At 33.4% G+C, this 24,062-nt stretch overlaps 1 protein-coding gene across 1 annotated transcript; it reads left to right on the top strand.

Annotated features, from left to right (window-relative positions):
* Nucleotides 1-4,653: 4,653 nt before the first annotated feature.
* On the top strand, nt 4,654-23,757 carry LOC126969249 (WD repeat and FYVE domain-containing protein 2). Its single transcript, XM_050814620.1, has 9 exons — nt 4,654-4,894; nt 5,070-5,250; nt 8,383-8,549; nt 9,616-9,729; nt 12,176-12,301; nt 13,406-13,602; nt 14,428-14,569; nt 15,917-16,025; nt 19,302-23,757. The coding sequence occupies exons 1-9, from the start codon at nt 4,734-4,736 to the stop codon at nt 19,359-19,361; spliced, it is 1,257 nt and encodes a 418-aa protein (XP_050670577.1). The 5' UTR covers nt 4,654-4,733; the 3' UTR covers nt 19,362-23,757.
* Nucleotides 23,758-24,062: the final 305 nt, after the last annotated feature.

The raw sequence follows: 24,062 nt of genomic DNA, 5'->3' as shown, positions 1-24,062 counted from the left end.
TTTATCATATTTCATCATCATCATCAGCCGAAAGACGTCCACTGCTGGACAAAGGCCTAATGTTTTATGATTTCATTTATCATGTTTACACAGTCAAAATTCTAATGTGGAAGCAAATCTAGAAAAAATTTCTACGAATTCCTGCTACCCGAATTGATTGACAGTCGTATTCCAAGATAAAATTTACCCGTACGGGGAAGAGTAGAAATAACGATATAATAAATTACTTAATTTTTGAAAAATAACTATATTATGTTTTGTGTGTAATATTAAGCACCCCCTTTTACATATTTTATTTTACTATGATTACAATACCTATATATCGAAATATTATAACATTATCGGTTCATGAGTTGAACAATCACAGTCTACTTACTAAAAATCTCTACTCCATGTCGCTGATGGAAGCAGCTGTGATTGATCAATTCAAGTTCAGTTTCGTTCAGCTCCGTGTTAGTGGAAAGGCGTCCTTATAGTTGTAAGTAAGTATCATATTGATTTATTTTATATAAAATAATCAGTCACACATTACATACAATACATCTCGCATTCACGAAAATTATCCACAAATAAATTTTACTAAAGCGACAAGCAAACCCATAGTATCTGGGTGATGCACTATATATTATGTGCATTAGTCATAAGTTATACTCCGGACTGGCCAACCAACGACCCTCACCTCCAGCCTTCCCCCGAAGAGTGCGATAGGGATGAATGCAGCTCAGACCGATCTTACCTACAAAATTTTTACTAAATAGAGGTTTCGTATTCCCCTGTTTTCCTCTAGAATATTGAATCTACCAAAAAAATTTTTGATACAATTTTTTCAGGAAGAATGAGTCTATGTTACCGACATTCCTTTTCCTTTTTTCTTAAAAATCTTACAAAATTGTTACGTATTCGTCTGAACAGGACGGTATAAAAATTGTATTTTCTACGATGTTTGAAGAGTCATATTTTCTTATGTCGTTAATTAATTGAAAAAAACAAAACGTACAGACATAGCTTTAGCATATCTAGATTTATTCCCAAAAAATTTCCTCTCTAGAAGCATTATCCAAGGAGAAAAAAGGGAATACGTTTCTGTGAAATAACGCTGCTAGCGTCCCCTCCTAAGGTTCTGCTTTAAGTTTACATTTTTAAAGTAAAAAACAATAAAGTTATAAGCTATACAAAAAATAACATATTCATTAACCTCACTTCAAAATTCGTAACTTGAATATATACCACAACAATATAAACAAGTTATTGGAGATACTATTAATCCCTACTCATTGTTTTTTTTTTATGGAAGAGAAGACAAATGAGCGTACATGTCTGATGCTTAGTTATCACCGCCGCCCATATTCTCTTCCAATACCAGAGGAATCACAAGAGTGTCGCCGGTATTTTAAAAAAGAGTACGCGTTTTATTTAAAGGACCTAATACCCATGTCATATTGTCCTGGAAGCACAAGGAAGCTCAATCCACAGCGTTGTTCTACGTGGAAAAAAGTTCCTTGAAAAATGCACTGTGGAAGAAGGCCAGACGAATCTGCCAAAATCAAACATCTCTTCGGAATATCCCCCGTGATAAATGAAGTAGAAGACACAGCCAAAGACAGAACACAGACAAAGCGACGTCCCTACGCAACGCCTAGTTATCTAGCGCTTCACAGAGCACTGGGTCCCTGACAATTCAAAGAGCTCTGCGTTGCACGCGGTCGAATGGTTACTGTTCACACCACTTCGCTCGGATAGTTGAGTCTCTTGGAACTAGGAAAAATACTATATCCAGTGCACTTTTGGAAGTATTTTTTCACATAGGCAACAGAAAATATTGTTTAGATAGTTTTTTTTTTAATTCATTTATTACAGTAGCCTTTACCAATTTCATGAGTACAGTCTGCCAAACTACGTAAGTAGTTTGTCGGCAGCAGCTCTCGTGCAAAGATAATACTAACAATAATAAATATAATACTAACTATACTACTTACAATAATACTAAATTTACACTATTAACCTAAAACTACTATTAAACCTAATGTACAGCATTAAACTTATTCCGTATTTGTAAATTAACACGGCATAGTAAAGTTAAAATTATAATTTAAACATTAAATAAACTTATATTAAATTCATTTCATGGGCACTGTGAGAGGTAATGTTTTGTGAGAATTTGTTTAAGGTGATTTTTAGAGGAAACATCTTTTAGCAAATCCTGTGGCAGTTCATTTATGACAGTGGGCACTATCCAGCGTTTTTCTCTTTTCCCATAGTTGTTTTTAATTTTGGGGATAACTAATTTGTCTTTCTTTGACAAACGAGTTGGGTATGTATGCTTAATTTCTATTTTATAATCATTGTCTTGATAGTGTTCAGCCATTATTACTAATTTAACTTTTTTTTCAATTAGTAGGATTTTGTATATTTTGAATAACTTTTCATAATTTTTTGACACAAATTTTTCGTATTGCTCGCAACAAGAAGTTTTAGAATTCTAGTTTGTAATCTTTTAATTTTCTTTAGATGTGAGGGGAAAGTTAGACCATACACACCCAACTCATATGTGATTATAGTATCCGCCAATGCAAAGTACAACATATACAATATCTTTCTAGTGACTATATACTTAAAATTATGCAACTTTCCCAATATGGAGCGTAATCTACAGCATACCTTATCAACATGCAAATTCCACGTAAAATGATTGTCAATATATAATCCCAAGTACCTGTAGGATGTTATCTGTTCTATAGCTTTACAATTACAGTTGCTTAAATCAATGTTGTTGTGCAGGCATTCATACGTGTGTCCTAGGATAGATAATTTTACAGCCCTTGTGTGGCTGTGGGGTGAAAAAATAGCCATACATTTGATTTTTTCTACATTAATGATAATTCCATTATCATGGGACCACTTAGTTATATTATTGAAGTCGCTCTGCAATACCTTTTGAATTACGTTTTGATCCTTACCGCTGTACATAATACAAGTGTCATCAGCGTACATATATGACTTACATTTTTCAAGCACATTGGTCATACTGTTGACATGCATTATGTACCCGGTTGCGCCATAAACAGAGCCAGTCGGAACTTTTCACTTTGTGCCCCAATAACCGATATTTTGAGTGACCTGTTTTTTAAGTAAGTCTCAAACCAAGCATTCATAGGACCTCGAATTCCACATTCTTTCATAGCCTGGAGAAGGCACGTATGGTCTAGAGTGTCGAAGGCTTTTTTAATATCTTGAAAGAGAGTTACTACAATATTCTGACCAATCAGACAACCATTAACGTCATTTGAAAATTTAGCTAGTACGGTAGATGTACCTCTGTTTTTTCGGAACCCATGCTGAGTATCACTTAGTAATTGGTTCTTTTCCAGAAATTCATTAATTTGGCTTACAATTACTTTTTCCACTATTTTATTTATTACATTTAAGATAGTTATAGGTCTATAGTTTGTGTACTCCACATGGGATCCGTGCTTATAAATAGGTCGTACAATATCCACTTTTAGCTCATCAGGATACATACTTTTTTTTACACACATATTTACAAAATATGCTAAGATAGGACTTATTTTGTCCCTAATAATTTTTAAATCGCTTACCCGAATACCGTCCGACCCCGAAGCTTTGTTGCTATTCAGTTTATTAATTATCTTCGATATATGCACTCCTGTGATTGGCTTGAACCTAAAACTTATTTGGCTTTCTTTGACTTAGGAATTTCTGTCTAAAAACTTTTTTTACACTTATGTTTAATATTTTCTATTTCTTTAGTGAACGTGTAACAAGAATTATTACAGATAGTTTCTTTTGAATATTTTTTGAACATATATTTCTCTATCAAACTATTTACATTTGTATATATTTGCTAATAAGGGATGAGACGAGCAGGACGTTCAGCTGATGGCAATTGATTCGCCCTGCTCATTACAATGCAGTACCGCTCAGGATTCTTGAAGGACCCAAAAATTCTGAGTGGCACCACTACTGCGCTCGTCACCTTGAGACATAAGATGTTTAGTCTCATTTGCCCAGTAATTTCACTACGGCGCCCTTATTAATAATTATTTAATAAATCACTGAAGACACATAATTCTGGCAAAATATATTAAATTTAATAGATATTTTCACTAGAATTATGTGTTTTTACAAGACAAGTACTGACCCAGCAATACCCGGCACCCACTCATGTATGAAATTAATTATCTTATTGAAATGAAATGTCATAGACTGTATTAGTTGCAAGAATTATTCCGATCGGTTCAGTATTTTTCGCAGTACAACCGGGAGAAAAAACCGGCCATATATTTACTAGTATAATATAGATTTTTTCTATAGACTCTGACGTCACAGAAACCCCGCGCAAAATGGCATGATTGAATAGCCGACATATATTGCCGGAAAAGAATATTAATTTTTAATTCATTATGAATATTTTTATATTTAATATTAATCAATAATTTGATGTGTTCAATTTTTTTAGGTCGTAGTTTGTATGACGTGAATTGTCTTATGTTTAGAATGTCATTCATGTAACCCTTTAGTGTTGTGTCATATGTGTTTTGTGTTCTGTGCTCTCTGTTGAAGGTTGAAAGATTTGTTTGAATGTCAATGTTGTCTTTCATATGACGTTTTACCTTTTATTTTGTGGAATTTGGAGATTTTGCTGTGTTTGAAGTTTGAACTTGGTAACTTTAGTGTGTACTGTGTATTACAGTTTTCCTTTTAATTTTTATAAGATGGCAGCAGAAATTAAACCAGCTCCTAGGACACCTAATGACCGATTTTCTACTACTAAGAAACCGGCGTTGTTGAGTAAATTAGAAGGTTGCACTGACGACGTTAATGCTGCCGTTGTAATACCTGGTGAGGATGGAGTAATTAGTGTTTGCGATGATAAGTAAGTGTGTTATGCCTAATTCTCAGAAAAGTCACATCATTTATTTGATTGCGTGTGAAATTTGATATTTTTTATACGCTTATAGCTTAGTCTAGTTACGTTAGTTGTGCATAACTGGAAATGTTCAATGCAATGTAAACAATTATTTATTTATTTACTGTTTCTGTGTTTTTAGAACTGTTCGAGTATGGTTGAAAAGAGACTCCGGGCAATATTGGCCCAGTATTTGTCAATACATGCCGTCTGGCTGTACTTCAATGTTTTACACCCCTGAAACTAGGCAGCTTTTCATAGGGCAAGAGAATGGAACAATTTCAGAGTTCACATTAGCTCAAGATTGCAATCGGATAAATCCTGTAAGTTATAAACATAATCAACATTAAAATGGAAATTGTAGTGTATACTTAATTATTATCATCTAGCTAGAGGCCCACTAGGGTTTGATATACTAAGTACATGGTAGAAAATGATCTCTATAAATTATTAATTTATTGCCATAACTTCCATAATTATTTATCAAATTAAGTAACTCAGACATAGTTTTAATGGTTATGTGCAATAATTAATGAATAATAGACAAAGTTATTAATTTTCTCAAAAAGTAATTTTTAATAGTAGTAGAAAATATTAACTGTGGATTCAGCTCCAAAACTAAAATGTCACTAATCATGCATCTGTGTATGGTGCTCCTAGAGTTTGATTTATTTGATTGTCTTATTAATAGACATAGACAATTAACTGACATAGATACAGCACAACTAGTTTACTTTAGTAATTTCCATAGTATTATGCCTTATATTATATTGCTATGAGGCAACGCTGCCGATTTGTGCTGCAGAAGAGGGCTATATGTGCTATTTATAACCTAGGTTGTAATAATTGAGAGCAAAATTAACATCTTGACATTTGCTTCTTAATGTATTCTTGATAATGTCATAACCATAATGTTAACACCAGGAACAGACATAAACTTATAATGCCTGCTTCTCAGCTAAGTCAAGTTAGTAAGTCTTTTGTGGGGTGATGAAGGTGCTTTTACAACAAGATCCCAGAAAATGTTCAAAAAAAAAGTATTACATTATTCAAAAGAATTGTTAAAAAATGTTTGTGTGGTAAAGGTTACTATAACATAAATCACTTTCTTAATGATACCACAGATTTGGAAAGGAGAGACCACTCTCATACTTACTATTTAATATAATAAGTATAATTGTACAATATTACTTTGTAAACATATTTTTTTGATGAAAAAAGGCCAATGAGTTTGTTGCGCCCATTCTTCTCAGGTCTGAGGCATTCATTTTGGAATGGGTGGTAGCTTTTGACTTTCAATAAGTGCATGCTATTTTGAATAAAAATATTTGAATTTGAAATTTTGAATTGTTTTAACAGTATGTTGTAAACTGTATCTGTCATACCACTCAAACTTGTACCAACAGGATGGCAAATATGCTCATGACAAGTCTTTAGACTAAGGCTGAGATCCATAGAGCATACTTAGACTTTGCTCAGACTTTACTTTCTTAAAACTTAGCTGGTTGTTGCAAGTTCTATTTATGAAAGTAAGCTAAGTGTAATTTTCCTTTGGTATTTATAGTTATTTGGCTGAAATAATGCTGAGTTTAAGCTAAGACAGCCCAATGCAAAAGTCAAGTTTGTTTTTTACTACACCCAGCTAAATTTTACATAAAAAATGTCTTGAGTATGCTATATAGATCCTTAAAGCCTTAAAGCATACCTAAGACATTTTTATATATTTTTGTTAGTTTTTTCTGTGTGTGTCACAGGTAATTTTATATATTTTTGTTTTACATTATAATCAAACAATCTTATCTCAAGAACAGCTGTATTTATGTTACTTCAGTATATTATAATAATATGAAATAAAATAATATTGGGATATATAAATTAAGTTTTTAGTTTTCTTAACCCAAAATTAATGCACATTATTTTGTGTTTTTGCATCAAAATCTGCTATTTAATTGTTCTATTTATTTATTACTTGTGATTAATGAAGCAATTTTATAACTTTTGGGGATAGCAGTGACTACTTAGTAGTGTTTAACTTTAATACGCAAGTAATAATGTATTAATGTTATATGTATAATGTTTACCAGTGGGAGGCTCCTTTGCACAGGATGCCGGCTAGATTATGAGTACCACAACGGCACTTTCAGCTGTTAAGCAGTAATGTAATGATAGACATTACTGTGTTTCAGTTTGAAGGGTGCCGTAGCTAGTGAAATGACTGGGAAAATGAGACTTAACTTCTTATGTCTCAAGGTGACAATTGCAATTGTAGTGGCACTCAGAATTTGTGCGTTTTTCAAGAATGGTGCATTGTATGGGCAGGGCTTGTCAATTACCATCAGCGTTTTTCAATAATGCTGAGTGGCACTGCATTGTATGGGCAGTGCATATCAATAACCATCAGCTGAAAGTCGTGCTCGTCTTGTCCCTTATTTTCATAAACAAAATTTATGTTATACAGTAGAATCACACACCTTTATAAGTCAAACATGACAGAGACGCTGAAAACGCTGCTTTGAGTTTTCGACATTTAGAGACTTTTGACTGAGGCTGATTTCAATTCGACATAAAGAGGTTGAGATTCATTCTTATAATGTTTTCTTGTTATAAATCAAAAGAATAAAATTAAACATCTGACACCAAGTAAGCAAACATGTGTTAATGTAATAAATTTGTGGTAATTCTATTAATTGTACACTTCTAAATTGCTTTTTAAGAAGTAATGGTGTAATTACACTATTGGCGAATTCTTAAACTCATTAACTTATTTCTCTTCAAACTATATAGGTAATACAGTATAGTCTCAAATAATGGAGTTTTAAAGGTTGTTAAATAAAACATTGCTATGTTCGACATACAGAGGAAAAAATTAATTTTTTGAGTTATGGAGGGAAAATATCGAGAAAATGGCTTGGAGGGACTCACTGATTATTACGACTTTTTTTTATGAAATTAAGAGACGAGACGAGCAAGACGTTCAGCTGATGGTAAATGATACGCCCCGCCCATTACAATGCAGTGCCGCTAAGGATTATTTAAAAACCCAAAAATTATAAGCGGCACTACAACTGCGCTCGTCACCTTGAGACATTAGTTGTCGAGTCTCATTTTTTTTTTAGTATTTTCATAATATTACATCATATTTGGTCCCTACACTAGGCCTGTCACGTAGGCCCAGTAATTTCACTAGCTATGGCGCCCTTCAGACCGTAACACAGTAATGCTTACACATTACTGCTTCACGGCAGAAATAGGCGCCGTTGTGGTATCCATAATCTAGCCGGCATCCTGTGCAAACGAGCCACTGGTCGACTAATAGAGGGTTGAGATTTTGAGTAATGGAGGTTTTGGTGTTTCAAATGAGGGGAACTACTCTTAATTTTTGAGATTTGGAGCTATTCAACATTTTACCAAACTTGTGTTAGTGCTGTTCAATAAATTGAACTGTGTTTTTTCAGACTAGGGAATACTTAGCACATACAGCAAGAGTAACAGCTGTAAATTTTTCATTGAATTGTGAGTGGGTTTTATCCGTAAGCAGAGACAAAATGTTCTCATACCACTGTAGTGAAACCGGTCGCAGAATCGGTGGCTATTCATTTGAGGCCTGGTGTACAGCATTGCAGTATCCTTTTTTGTATTGATAAGAATTATTATTATTATTATTATTACCTTGTTAATGTTGTTATAATGTAGTACTTATGGTAAAACAATTTTGATGATCTTATTTTTAAAGGCCACTAGAATTTAACCCAATGTTAAATGTAAAATTTATATATTTATTTGTTGAACAATTATGCAAGTGAAACTTCTGTCACAAAATAACATATTAATATCAGCATAATAATTGAACGATAAAAAAGATATGATTATGATATTATTACGTATCCAAAATATGTTGTAATAAAAATCACATGTTGTTATGTTAAATCTCATGGTTCCTCTCGGCCAATCTGACTTGAAAGCAAGTCGAAATAAATGATTAATATATTTCTACTTCATTACAGTAGTCAACAGATGTAGCTGGCCAAAAGCCATGATTATGATACTGCAGTAGTATCATAAAAATGACTCCATAGAAAGAGAAGTTGCAGAACTTCTCTTTCTATGGAGTCATTTCTATCTTGTCTTCATGTTCTATTGCTTGATTAATTTAATTGAATCAAGGTTGAGAATTATTGAGAAATGTATATTTTATCATATTTTGAAAATATCCTAGTGCAAGTGCAAAATAATAGTAAGAAAAAGTGTGTGTGTGTACTTATGTATGCACACAAGAAGTTATACTTCACGAAGCAAAAATCATTAAAATGATTTATTCCTCGTGCTATTCTACGTTTTTAGAAAGAATGATTTTGTAAAAATCTTGCAAAGGTAGCATTGACTATTAATTATGGGCTTGAACCCTTTGCCTGTCCTAATAATGGACGAAGAAACCAAAAAAAAAATAACGAATGACGCAAACGTCAGAAAACTTTAGGAACTAACTTCAACCTGTTATTTTTGTATTACAGTGATCTTATTACAGTGAGCGCATCTTAAAATTTAATTCTCATCCTTTTTTCATAACGCGCCTTAAGGAGTATAACTTAAAAAAAATGAAAGGTTAAATAAATCATTTTCAATAATAGTTTGTTCAATAATCAGTTAAATAAACCAGGCTTTCATATTTATTTCCTAAATTTAAACAGATTTGATTCAGAATCAAAATATGCCTTCATTGGAGATTATAGTGGACAAATAACATTGCTAAAATTAGACAATAATGGGGCAGCGTTGGTTACAACATTAAAAGGACATACAGGGTGAGTATTGTACCGTTTTGTATTTATCGTTAATTTAAGTTCTTCTACATTTTCATTATATCAGCAGAAAGACATCCACCTTTTGACTTACCTACTCTTCTTTTATGATGATGATTACTGATGAGACGAGTAGGATGCTCAGCTAATGGTAATTGATACGACTTGTCCATTACAAGCTCTCTCTATAACTCATTGAGCTACTTTGAGCTTCTATATTAGACTAATGTTTCAGTGCCATATATCATCACTGACAACACACATGCATTAAACTTAAAATTTAGGCGGTGAGAAATTAAATGGTGGTGAAGATATTTTTCGAACGCTGCCCAGCCGAATTGGATCCTTAAATTGGCCTCAGTGTCGACTACCCTAACTGGATTGTGTCCTACGTAAAAGTCATCATCAAATTCAAGGGTTCAGTTCTCAACTATTATGGACACCGGTGCTATATGGAAGCTTTTCATAATCTTTTTATTCCATTAGGTCCACCTTTTTTTTTTAATGAAAATAAGGGACGAGTCTAGCAGGACGTTCAGCTAATGGTAATTGATGTGCTCTACCCATAACAATGCAGTGCCACTCAGGATTCTTGAAAAACCCAAAAATTCTGAGTGGCACAACAATTGCCTTGAGACATCATGTGATGGCGCCCTTCAGACCGAAACACAAGGCCGGCATCATGTGTAAAAGAGTCTTACACTGGTAAAACTCCTCCTCAAAGTTTACCACAACAACTAGTCTACCACTTTCCTTATTCATTGGTATCCTGTGCCCTTTACGAAGTTGATGGCAAATTTTAGTGCATAATTTTGTGCGGGACCGCAATTCCGCTCGCCACTTTTGAGACATATGATGTTAAGCACCATTCGGACCGAAACACAATAATGGTTACACATTACTGCTTCAAGGCAGAAAAAGACGCCGGTACCCAGCCGGCCTTCAATACAAAGAAGCTCGTATAAAATCCTTTTATCATCATCTTAGTTCACAGGCACAAGTAAATGAATCGTTACTTACCCAAAATGATGTGAATAATAATTATGAACTTACAATTAGTGTGTTTAGCATATGTGTGGCAATTGTTAGTCAGAGGTGAAGGCCAAAGAGTTAGAAACATGTTTAAATTTGTGAATACTTTTTCCCGTTGTCAATATCTTTTCCCGATTTAACTCTAATATAAAAAAAATAAAGAATATTTTTATACAAACATGCACTTCATTAGACGCCGCATTCCCCGACTCTATAGTAAGTCTATCTTTAAATGTTTCAACCTAACCAAAAATAATTTAGCATATGTGTGGCAATTGTTAGTCAGAGGTGAAGGCCAAAGAGTTAGAAACATGTTTAAATTTGTGAATACTTTTTACCGTTGTCAATATCTTTTCCCGATTTAACTCTAATATATAAAAAAATTAAAGAATATTTTTATACAAACATGCACTTCATTAGACGCCGCATTCCCCGACTCTATAGTAAGTCTATCTTTAAATGTTTCAACCTTACCAAAAATAAATTTATACGAAATATTAAATATATACACACACACACACACACTCACCAAACCCCACACGCACAAATATCCTGTCTTATTATAAATATTGTAAATCCGTTATTAGATGTAAGTCCTACAAAATAGTATTATTGAAACCTAATTTAAGTTCTGTGGATTTTGTGATGTTTTAAATAAATAAATTATTATTAGACGATAATGACAGTCAAAATCTCATTCCTATGTGCTCCCTCCCAAACACACACACACAGAAGAAAACATAATATGGGTACTATTTCTTTCTCTTTGCTTTATCTTATCTTTATATCAAGTAGGTTAATTTTGTTTTTTTGCCTAATACATAATATTAAATCAGTGTTGGTCATGTTTTGTAATATATTATCTAAATAATAACTAGAGTGTGTGCTGAGGATTTTATTAAATATAAAGTAAATAAATCTCAAACCATCAATTATTGTGACGTCACAATTGTTGATTTGAGGGTGATCACTCATAATAATTCAATCCAATTATTGGATCATCGAAAGAAACCTGCTCCAGTATTTGATCACCTTCGTGTATTCCATGGGCAGCGTTACGACCTCCCAGAGAGGTCCGTACCGTACGACAGCCCGAGCACGGCCGCCTCTATTGTCGACCGTGTGGCCGTATTTATAGGGCTCGGTGCACGTGCACGTGTTTTCAATTCATGTTTTTTACGATAATTTCACATCACAATGTTTTGAAAGGAAAATTTATGAACTTATTTTAACTAAAATTATTAAACTGAATTATTCTCGTTTTCGATATATACATACCAAAATTAATACGCTGAGATCTATAGAACGTTCTTAGACTTTGCTTACTTTCAGCTGTCAAATGACTATAAAAACTAAATCAATGATTATGCTAAACTTACACTCAGCCTTAATATATATTTATATTACAAACTTTCAGTTCTGTACGAGTACTGAACTGGGCTCCAATACCTCAACTCCTGTTCAGTGGTTCCTTTGATCAGATAATCATCGTGTGGGACATTGGCGGACAAAAGGGCACTGCATATGAATTACAAGGGCATAGGTATGGTTTTAGTACTAATATTTATAATGTTAACATCCTATAACTATTTTAATACAGCAAGGCCTGACTCCCAGAAAGGTTGACAGTGGTTTCAATATCCATTTCAATTCAATCCTCAATGTTCCTTAGTATCTGATTTCATTAAGGTGGCTGGATGATCTTGTTACCGGGAGGTCTGCTTGATGTGTTTTTTATTATTATTATTTCCTTTAAAGTTAAAGTTATTATTTATTTTATGAAATGCTCAAATAATGCCTCTATTTATTTACGGTATGTGTGGATTGATGCACCTACTATATACTCAATAACTCTTGTGTTTATAAGTATTAATTTACTTTTTTTTTTTGACTTACTCGTGTAAGCCTTTCAGTTTTTGACATTTGAGTATTTTTGTTGCGTCACTTTGCATATATATTGTATTTGAAATGATTTGTAAAACAATTAAAATGTAAATCTTGACTTAAAAGAGTGGCAATGAGTTTCTTGCTACTTCTTCTCATTAGCTCAACCCTTTAGCGGTAAATTCAGTAAGAAACAATATTTTTATTTATTTTTGTGTCAATTCCGTGACCTACATGAATAAAGTGTTTTTGAATTTGAAATTTGAATTTGAATTACTTCATGTGCCGTGTCGGTGTTTTCTCGAGCAAGAAATTGTGGCACACAAAAATAATAATGCTTCCTGCTTTCAAAGTTTTTTGCAGATTTGTCTAGGGTTTCTTACAATGTATTCCTTCACTATAAGAGTCGAATAAACTTACAAGTGAATTCCAAAATTATAAAGATAAAGATTGCCTTTATTGCTAGATATTAGGTGTAGTAACATGTTTTATTATATTTCCTCTATTTTTAATTATTTCTAGCTTATCCACTGACATAGGCTTCCTCTAAGACCTTCCAGGGCTCTCTCTTCCGCGCTTCTCTACTCCAAACTGGTCAAGCAACCTTCTTTATATCATCTTCCCACCTTCGTATCTATCTGCCTTTCTTTCTTTTAGCATCTTATTATCAGCTTATTATTACAAAATGCTAATTCCAAAATTGGTATGTGGTAATAATATAAGAAGCTATACAGATTAATATACAAGTGTACTTGCATTTCAGTAATAAGGTAACGGGTCTATGGTATGTCGGTGGTTGCCAGCGGTTGATATCCTGTGGGGAGGACGGTGCTCTTGGTGTTTGGGAAATGGGAGTGCCGAGGAAGGAGACTCCTACCTGGAAGGAGTCAGATATTTGTCAGCTGTGTCGAGCGCCGTTCATATGGAACGTTCGAGCAATGATGGAGAAGAAACAACTAGGTATTATGTGAACAGAATTTTACTATTAAAATTTAATTGAATATCATAGATTTGCAGACAGTATATTTCTCATTGGGCTGTTTTATATTATTTAGTTAAATTCATGTTTTGCTTGGTCTTCACTTGGGACATGCATTGTACCTTAAATCACTTTCGGTCATTCCTAATATACTGTCTACAGAAAGAGATAAATAACTACCTTCTGCTGTCAGTAATTAGCTGTCAATAATCTGAAGCTGTCCCAATGTACCTGATAAGTCATTCTTATCGCCTTATATTACGACGAGTAAATTGCAATTTCCATACAAACTTCTGTCGCTGGTCTAGCTATACGTCGTCCCATTGACAGACAATGTGTACGGATAAGGTGAGTTACCTTAGATAAGTTTATTGGGACAGAAAAGGCAACGATAGTTACGATTTTTATCTCAAGTAAGAGATAGACTGAATATTGGGAATGGGGCCGTTATGCGTCTAGACAGCCTGTGACAGCTGTGAAAACGTCGAAAAAAAATAGATGTTGACAGTAAACGTCTATTTTGAGATATGCAACGGCGCCTATTTCTGCCGTGAAGCAGTAATGTATGAGCATTATTGTGTTTCGGTCTGAAGGGCGACGTAGCTAGTAAATTACTGGGCAAATGAGACTTAACTTCTTATGTCTCAAGGTGACGAGCGCAATTGTAGTGTCGCTCAGAATTTTTGGCCTTTACAAGAATCTTGGCATTGCATTGTAATGGGCAGGGCGTATCAATTATCATCAGCTGAACGTCCTACAAAAACCTAGTGAAATATTTGTGTGGCTTATAACGTTGAATACTGCAGGGCTGCGTCAGCACCACTGCCGCTGGTGCGGCGCCGCAGTGTGCGGTGCGTGCTCGCCGCACCGTCTGCCGCTCCCTGTCATGGGCTTCGAGTTCCCTCAGCGACTGTGCACCGTCTGCTTCGACACGCAGCGTCACGAACCGTGAGTACCATATGTCAGCTACAACTAACAAGCGCTACCACCTTCGACACGACACGCCACATTAGGATATCATCCCCACTATCTGAATGTGTGGCGGTCCTCCACAGTGCGGTTTTCAAGGAGCTTTCTCCCTCGTACTACAAAGCTGTGGAATGAACTTCCTTGTGCGGTGTTTCCGGGACGATACTACATGGGTACCTTCAAAAAAAGCGCGTACACCTTCCTTAAACGCCGGCAACGCTCTTGTGATTCCTCTGGTGTTGCAAGAGAATGTGGGCGGCGGTGATCACTTAACACCAGGTGACAAGTACGTTCGTTTGTCCTCCTATCCCATAAAAAAATACCAACATTATTGACTGCCATAAGATATCCTAATTAATAATTACATTCATTTAACTACTGTTAATATTTAAATACTATTTAATATGTGTGATAATTATCACTACAATTAGAAATAACAATAATAGCATAAAGTAATATTTAGATCTTTAGTTAACTTGATTCGTGTAAGTTAGCACTACAGCAGTGCCAACTAACAGTTGGTAGCATGTTTGTATGTCACTTTATGTTAGTGTGCGTGCATTGCACAAAATAGAAACGGTCAACCCCATTTTTTTCTACGTTTTCAGAGCTGTCGTAGTCTATAAGTATAAATAATCTAAGTTGTGCGTATGGATATAGCTTGATATTAAGCGTTTTTATAAATCAGTAGAAATAGTGAGATTTAAAGTAAAGTATTCATTTATTCATGACAACACAAAAGTTAATATACATAGTAAAATTAACAAATTTAAAAATACGGCGTCATGAAAAGGACACCCACTCAGCATTTTGTGGAATTGAAATAAGGATCAACCCAATTCCAACACTGATTTTCAGTAGGTACCTACCAAGTCGACGTGTTGACAGCAGCCGTAGACAACACGGTTCCTTTATTTCTGGGTCTTAAAAGTGACCGTCTACAAATATTACAAAAAGAGAAGAAACTAAACTAAGCTAGATTAAATTTAATGGGAGTTTTAAAAGATTTTTTTTTATCAAAATAAGTATGGTTTATTTTGTGTTTTTTTTTTATTATTATTGAAGCTGTTTATTTTCTATTATTATTATTTAATATTTGATTGTTTTTTTTAAATAAATTTTCGATGCTACATTTTTGACTTATTATGAAAAAAGCTAAAAAATATGATAACTCAAAAAGATATAAAAAGGCATATGAAGTTGAAATTTATCACAAATCACCCCCTATCACCTATCTAATAACTTTGTACTTACAATGTATCACTAAACATCATTTACATACCTATTGTAAGATTGATCAACTTAATGTGTTGTGTTTCTTTCCAGGCGTGAGTCACTGGCGTCGTTTCACGATATGAAGCACGCGGTCGCGTCCCTGTACGTCGACGAGGCGACGGGTCGCATGTGTACCGCCGGCAAGGACAGAGTTATAAAGGTGATTTTACTTTTCCGTATCTTAAATAACATTTATCTACACCGATGCTTTAAATTCTCTATTACAGATTCTGAAAGAGTTAGCTTATTGCCAACATTAAAACACCCAATGTTCTAATAACCATTACATCATCCAAACGAGTGTTGTAATGTTGTACTGAATTTCATAACAACATTCCTGTTTTTTTTTCAATCCCTTCATGCTCAAAGAGTTTGAACAGACAGCCACATTCTTATTGCATGATGCGTGGTATCTGTTTGAATTTTAAAAAAAGAACATTTTCGTTTACGCGCGTTCCACACTACCAGAACGTCGCGCGCCGTAAAAAAAAGTAGGTTATTCGAATCCCCGCCATTTTTCTTCGATATTTTTATGGTTTTGTTTACAAAAAATGAGCGATTCATATTAAACTCTATTGCAAAAGAACATAATATTCAAGTGAATTTTAATTATTGCACTATACAAACTGTAAATGACTACTACAATAAATATTTTTTTTATTAATACTTAGTTTATTTGTATATAATCAGTAATGGATGATATTAGGTTACTACTAGGACTAAATGTTTCAGAATCTTTTAGAGGATTCATATTATGGGTGTAGATAAAGTCTTGTATGCAACTGTTGATAATTAGTTATTAAAACACTCATGTGATACTATTATCACATGAGTGTTTTAATACACCTTATTACACAACAGTTGCATAAATAACTATTATATTTTAGTTGTATCAGTATTTGCCTCTAACAGCCACTTTGGGGTATCAGTTGCTGGATACAGTAAGGTATTCCGACCCCTACGACTTATCGTAAAGTTAATGAGCCCGCCTCACTATGGTTCTCACGCTACCGACATATCGCCGTCTCTGCCCATACACTACTCGCGAAATTAATCGCGACGCTTCGCATGCGTTCCTTTGACTCGTGCTCAAATACCGACAAAATAAAGTGATGGGTAGTTTCAAATTTAAATTTAATTTTTAAGTCAAAAACTACCAACCATCCGAAAAAGTATGCCTCAGACCTGAAAAGAATGGGCGCAACAAACTCAGCGGGCTTCTTTTTTTTGTGGTATCATTAAGAAAGTCATTAATCATTATATATATAATATATTTGTCATGTTATATTAACCTTTACCACACAAACGTTTTTTCAACAATTTATTTTGAATTTCGTAATACACTTGTTCTGAACATTTACTGGGATGTTGTATTAAAAGTATATACGGGACATTACGGAAACGCTCCTGTAATTCCTGGTGTGGCAAGGTAGCGAGCTTGGGCGGCGGTGATCACTTAACACAAGGTGACCCGTACTACAGTGATAAAAAACGTGGAAAAGTACAATTCAAGAGAACATTCCACCCGTTGTTAGATGAAACAATAACGTAATTTTAAAACGATTTTAGTGAACTCGTATGAATTTAACCGTCTCGTCGCCCGTGTCCACTCGGATCGGAGAACCGATTGTATTCGAGAGTAAAAACCACGCTTTAGTTAGCTAGATTATGGGTACCACAACGGCGCCTATTTCTGCCGTGAAGCAGTAATGTGTAAGCATTACTGTGTTTCGGTCTGAAGGGCGCCGTAGCTAGTGAAATTACTGGGCAAATGAGACTTAACATCTTGTCTCAAGGTGACGAGCGCAGTTGTAGTGCCACTCAGAATTTTTGGGGGTTTCAAGAATCCTGAGCGGCACTGCATTGTAATGGACAGGGCGTATCAATTACCATCAGCTGAACGTCCTGCTCGTCTTGTCCCTTATTTACATAAAAAAAAAGTTAATTGGATAATACACGGCCACACTATCTCTGGACCTCCCCTCCCGTTTCCCTTTCACCCCCTCGCGCTCATCCTGCTGCGTCAGTACAGTTTTCAGTTTCAATACCGTTTTGAAGGTTACGTTTTGAATTTGTTGTTAATAGTTCTGTAGTTCTGTGTCGCTTTAATAGTGCGGCCAGAAATATAAATACTTTTTTTACTTAACCCAATACAATAATAATAATAATAATAATCAGCATCACAACACCTTTACATCAATATATAATACTGACAAAATAAATCGTTGTTTATTAATTATTAATAATATCCTAGTGATGCTTGTTTTGCACACCGTACCAAAGCGACGATGTGACGTCATCGACGTCATGTCCACCGTCCAGAGATAATGTAACCGGGCAGTAGAGAATGTTAATCATTCTACTTTGGTAATATCTGGTGATGTAGATATGTTTTCGTATTACTTTAAAACTTACAAATTTAGAATAAAACAAATCTTGGTACGAACAGAGTATGTTAGAAATCGCGAAATTTCTTTTAAATTGTAGCAACGTCTACAATTGCACTGTGTTAATAGTTATTTATGCAACTGTTGTGTAATAAGGGGTATTAAAACACGAATGTGGGTTAATTATCAATAGTTGCATACAAGACTTTATCTACACCCAGAATATGAATCATCTTAAAGATTCTGAAACAGTTAGCTTACTGCTAACATTAAAACAGCCAGCCCTAGTAGTAACCTAATATCATCCCTTACTGATTATATACTAATAAACAAAGTATTAATGAAAGAAAATTAATAAAATTTTAGTAGTAATTTACATTTTGTATAGTGCAATTATTAAAATTCACTTGATTATTATGTTATTTTGCAGCGTTTAAAATATCCGGCGGTGTGCTGTCAAAACTTGAATCGCTCATTTTTCAAGAAAAATGGCGGGGTTTCGACTTACCTACTTTTTTTTACGGCGCACTATGTTCTGGTAGTGTGGAACGCGCGTAAATGAAAATGTTCTTTTTTTGAAATTCATACAGATACCACGCATCGAGCAATAAGAATGTGGCTGTTTGTTGATACTCGTTGCGCATGAAGTGATCGAAACAAAACCAAGGAGTGTTGTTATGAAATTCAGTACAACATTACAACACTCGTTTGGATGATGTAATGGTTATTACGACATTGGGTGTTTTAATGTTGGTAATAAGCTAACTGTTTTAGAATCTTTAATAGAATTTTAAGTATGGGTGTAGATAATAGAGGATTTTAAGCATGGGTGTAGATAAATTTATTTATTGTTTTCTATAATTTTAAGATCTTCAAATTTGTAAAGTGGTTCTTTGCTGCTAAGTGTAAATTTAAATGTACTTAATGAAACTGTTTAAGGAGACATCCTTAAGTTGATATTTTTATTTTCACTTTATCTATCTTATGTTTAAGGATATATCTGTATTTGTTTCCAAATAAATAAATAAATCTAAGAATTGTAACTTCAGGTCTGGGATATAAGCGTTTTGGTGGCTCCAGCTCCGAAACCAGGCACCAGCGATCAGTAGTCAACGGCTGAGCAGAGCGTCTTCACCACAAACTCTGGTTTGTAACCCCAGCTCTTCAGCGCACCAACATAATGGTCTCACTTGTCGTCAAAAGCCCGGAACATTACATCGTGTCAAAATCAAAGTTCTTTATTCAAACCTTAGTAAATTTATACGTCTAGATTAGATAAGAATCTTTCTGCTAGACAACCGCTTAAAACAGGCCAGGTTTATTGAATTAATGTACGTAAAAAGCTATATCTCACACTATGTATGTCACTTTGTGTTAGTGTGCGTGCGTTTGTCAAAATGGAGGTTAACTGTCAATGAAATTTTCGAGATTTTGACAGCTGTCATTCTAGACGTATAAATGACATAAGATTCAAAAGTTCGTGTGATATTCTGTGACATGTCCGTTTTCCCTCACATGATTTATGTGTCAGCAAATTCTGTGTTATTACAAAAGAGTTGAAGATTTTCTGAACACTCATTTTAAAAAAGTTCTATTACAAATCTGTGTATTTCTGTTGTTTAACGTTAAACAATCGTTAGTCCTTACTTATATTTAAACACGAGTCGAAGCGTGTCTAACGGATAGTTTATATTCAAGGAAGATTTAGATTATATGATGACAGCTGACAAAAATTCTTTCGTTTTACTTGTTCCTGGAAACAGTTTAATAATTCGTTAGAATTGAAAAAACGTGGGTTACATGTTTCTTTTATAAAAACATTCTTGACTCGAAATATTCAGTCATGTTTGTATGTTATTTGCTTTAACGACGTTTTAGTTAAACACAAGTTAAACACTGTTTTGTAATAGAAAAAGGTAAACTCCACTTTAGACAACGTTTAAATAGTTAGACACTGTTTAACAAAACACGTGTCTGAGCCAAGTTTAAATATTTTTTTGTAATAATAAACACCGTATGTGTTTAATCTATTTATTTCCAGTTAGTCATGTTGTTAGCTGGGTGATATTTGGTCGAGCATTGCCCCATGAATGTTTTGAATGTTTAGTCATACAGCAACCATACTAAAATTTAGGAAGTTTTGAAGGCATTATATTGTTCAAGACTAAAGATCTTCATTCTAATTTTTTACTAAGTATATATTATATTCTTATTAATCAAAACTCGTATTAAAAGCTTTAATCATGAGAATTGGCCCCAGTAGCCGTTGCATCTCTTGACATTCATCTAAATTTTCTTAAATGAATATATATAGAGGATTTTATAAAAAAAAATACTTTTAATGATAAACTTTGTAATGTTTCAGAAATTCTCCTTTGTTGATATTTTTCTTAGTGCGTTGCTGAAAATAGAGGCTAACAGTTGGCCGCTATTTTTATCGTAATGTTCACAGCTGTCACAGTCTTCTGGATGTATAAATTATCTAAGATATTTTTAAATAATAGCATTACACTCCCGCTTGTTGACTTACATCACAGATTCTAAATATACAGGGTGTAAAATATCAAGGAACTCCTAAAACAGGCCAATTGCTATCAGATAATTACGAAAATATTTTAAATTAAAAACAAATCACTTGAACGAGGTATGGCGGTTTATAACAAGTTATATTTATATAATTTAAATAAAAATATTTCTTTTTATTCTTTAGAATTACTGCCACATCAATATTTTTCATGATATTTTGTGCACGAAAAATATATTTTATTCAAATTTTTTAAAAGTGCTTTTTTTCTTGAAAATTTTAATATTTGTAAAGCGATGCAAGTCGGGTCAGGGCGAATTTTATGTATAAGAGTGGCTGAAAATGTTATATTTTTAACCAATCCTCTACGCTTGTTTGTTAATATGAACTATGACGTCACTGTCAGTGTTTACCAAATATATATATAATATTTTATAAAAAAAAATCTTGAGTTTCTCTTTGATGTTTAATTTTCTTTCATAATTATATAGACACTTAAACTATCGAATAAAAATATAATAAACACAATTATATTTCCTAGCTAAAATCGTACATGGAACTACTGTAACTTTTTAATACCAGTAATAATTTTATTCTAAATATTGAATTTAACTCTTCAATATATTGAGTGCTAAGATATTCAGATTGATTTTTCTGTTTACAATCTGTTCGTTTAAGGGAGCTAGTTGGTCACACCCTGTATAGTGTGATAAGTCACTGGATGTACGGAGCGGGAGCGGACGTAGCATTATTAACTTGATTAGGCGTTAGTAAATGTTGTTAGACGATGTTTAATTGATGTTTTTGGTCCAACGAGTGTATTCAATTCCTTGTTATTGTCTATGTCTAAGACTGATGTAATCTTCGTATAGTCGCGTTTTAATAGATTTCAGCACGATTTACAGCGAATCCTAATCTTGTTTGGCGATCTTTTATTTAGTTGTATATGTTACTGGGCAAGTTGTTAATCGGGCACTATTGATAATGCCCAGAAATTGTGAATAATGACAAGTCAACTTAATCATGAATTGTTAATGAAACTTTAATATGACTGAAATACTGAAAGTGGATAGGCGACCTTTAGCTGGACCGCCATTGTTCTTTGGATGTGGGCAAAGCCTTGAGTCGGCTCCATGTGGAGACAGGACAGAAAACACAGACGTGAATGTTCACGTCTGTGTTTTCTGTCTTGTCATAGGATAAATATATAGGGAAATATTGCTTCATTTTAAGTTGTAGAGAACAAAATGTCAGATTTCGCTAATATTTCACCCATGATAAATATATGATTCGCACATTTCGCATAATAGGAAGAGGTAAGGCGATGTAATGCAACAAGAAACTTCTTTGCTGGACCCAGGATTTAAAAAAATCGACAGTATTGAAGAATTATGTGATCTTTAATCGCGTATAATTTAAGTTCAATACTAATCCTCTTGTAATTAAATTATAGAAGATCGCTACTAACAAAATGGTTTACCATCTCTGGCACAGTTTATATATGGGAACATTGCTGGACAAAATCGGTAATTTTAATAAATTCATCGAAGCCATTCCAACACTAAAGTAATTTTGATATATATATATAATAACATAATGAATAATACCATATTATTGCCTATTGAATTGAAGATTCTTCAAACTGGGCAATATTAATATTGCCGTATTAACCGCTTGGTCCGTAGCATATACACGACGGCTTCAAGAGTCTTACGATTAAGCTATTGTTTATTAGTGATGTCGTTAGTGTCGGTACGTCGTAAGTAATCATAGATCTTACATTATTTAATGTTATAAGTTGTTATTTTATCGTAATATCAAATTATAATTTTGTTATATCGTATGTTTCTTATATTTATGTTAAGGCTATCAAAATGTATTGTTTTTATAATTTCATTGAAAATGAAAATTGCAGAATTTTTGCCTTAAGGAAAGGTTGAGTTTTCTTTTGTCAAATATAAATGGTACACAAAATATATTTAAAAAATAATATCATAAAAGTACTTTAAGAATATTTGTCTGTGTGTCTATATGTATGTCTAGGCAAAACGCAAAAACTACTGAATAGATTTAATTTGATTTTTTTAAGATTATTAAAAAGAGGTTAGGACATGATAAAGGCTACATATGGCACATCCATAAACTTTTTTTTGGTTCTTTATAGCGTCGACGAACGATGTCGCGGGCAGTAGCTACTCAATCATAAAATATAATATTTTGTGCAAAACCAAACGTAACGACTTCTGTAATTTAGACAAATAGAAGTGTTTCATTTTGATACTGAATATGAGGATATAAATGTTTTTATCTACACCCATGCTTTAAATCCTTTACTAAAGATTCAAAAACAGTTAGCTTATTGCCAACATTAAAACACCCAATGTCCTAATAACCATTACATCATCCAAACGAGTGTTGTAATGAAGTCCAGTACAAAGTTAAATCATTTTTTTTTATTTTCTATTTCAGAAACAAACGGTTATACAAAACTTTTAACAATTTATACTTAACAATACTGAAAAATCTATAATTTCCTTTATTTTTAAACATAATGAACTAGATTTGCGCTACATAGAGGTAATATTAAACAAAATTCGATACTTGACATAAAAATGAAATATACTTATATATAAAGAGATAGAGGTTATTATAATGATACAAATAGATTATAGCATTAAATTAACAAATCAAGAAAGAGTTTATATAAATCATCCTTTTTTCATAATAACACTCCTTTGGATGATATTATGGTTACTAAGATTGGCTTTTTTAATGTTAGTAGTAAGCTAACTGTTTCAGAATCTTTTAGAGTATTCCTATTATAATGGGTATAGTTAAAGTCTTGTATTCACATATTGAACCCACATTCGTGTTTTAATACCCCTTATTACACAACAGTTGCATAAATAACGAAAAAAATCACAATCGCCCTTTACAGTTTCTAAAGAAGGATTGTAATAAAATGAACATTTTATTTGAAAGCTTTTATTGTTCCTGTAACATTTTATACACAGTTACTACACATATAATGGGCTATTCTTCGATTTTTATAATTAAATTCAAAAATTATCTTATGATTCGATAGCCAACTGGTATTTTTAATTCCTCAAAATAATTCCACTTTATGCTAAGAAAAGTTGTTTTAAATTTAAACGATAAATATTCGCGCCAAAAAGGGAGCCGCCATGATCGTGACGTCATAATAACATAAACAAGCAAACGTCAAATGTGCAGTGCAATCCTTATTGATTATTCTAAAAATAAAAATGATCTTTCACAGTCCGTA

Source organism: Leptidea sinapis, chromosome 17, assembly GCF_905404315.1.
Source record: "Leptidea sinapis chromosome 17, ilLepSina1.1, whole genome shotgun sequence".
Classification (NCBI taxonomy): Eukaryota; Metazoa; Arthropoda; class Insecta; order Lepidoptera; family Pieridae; genus Leptidea; species Leptidea sinapis.
This window is presented reverse-complemented; position numbering and strand designations above follow the sequence as displayed.

What these genes read in the sequence shown, in the direction of transcription:
- LOC126969249 (XM_050814620.1), top strand. Translation starts at nt 4,734, where the DNA reads ATGGCAGCAGAAATTAAACCAGCTCCTAGGACACCTAATGACCGATTT. An exon ending in ACATTAAAAGGACATACAGG is followed by an intron (nt 9,730 to 12,175) that starts GTGAGTATTGTA and finishes ACAAACTTTCAG; the next exon opens with TTCTGTACGAGTACTGAACT. An exon ending in GCAAGGACAGAGTTATAAAG is followed by an intron (nt 16,026 to 19,301) that starts GTGATTTTACTT and finishes TTGTAACTTCAG; the next exon opens with GTCTGGGATATAAGCGTTTT.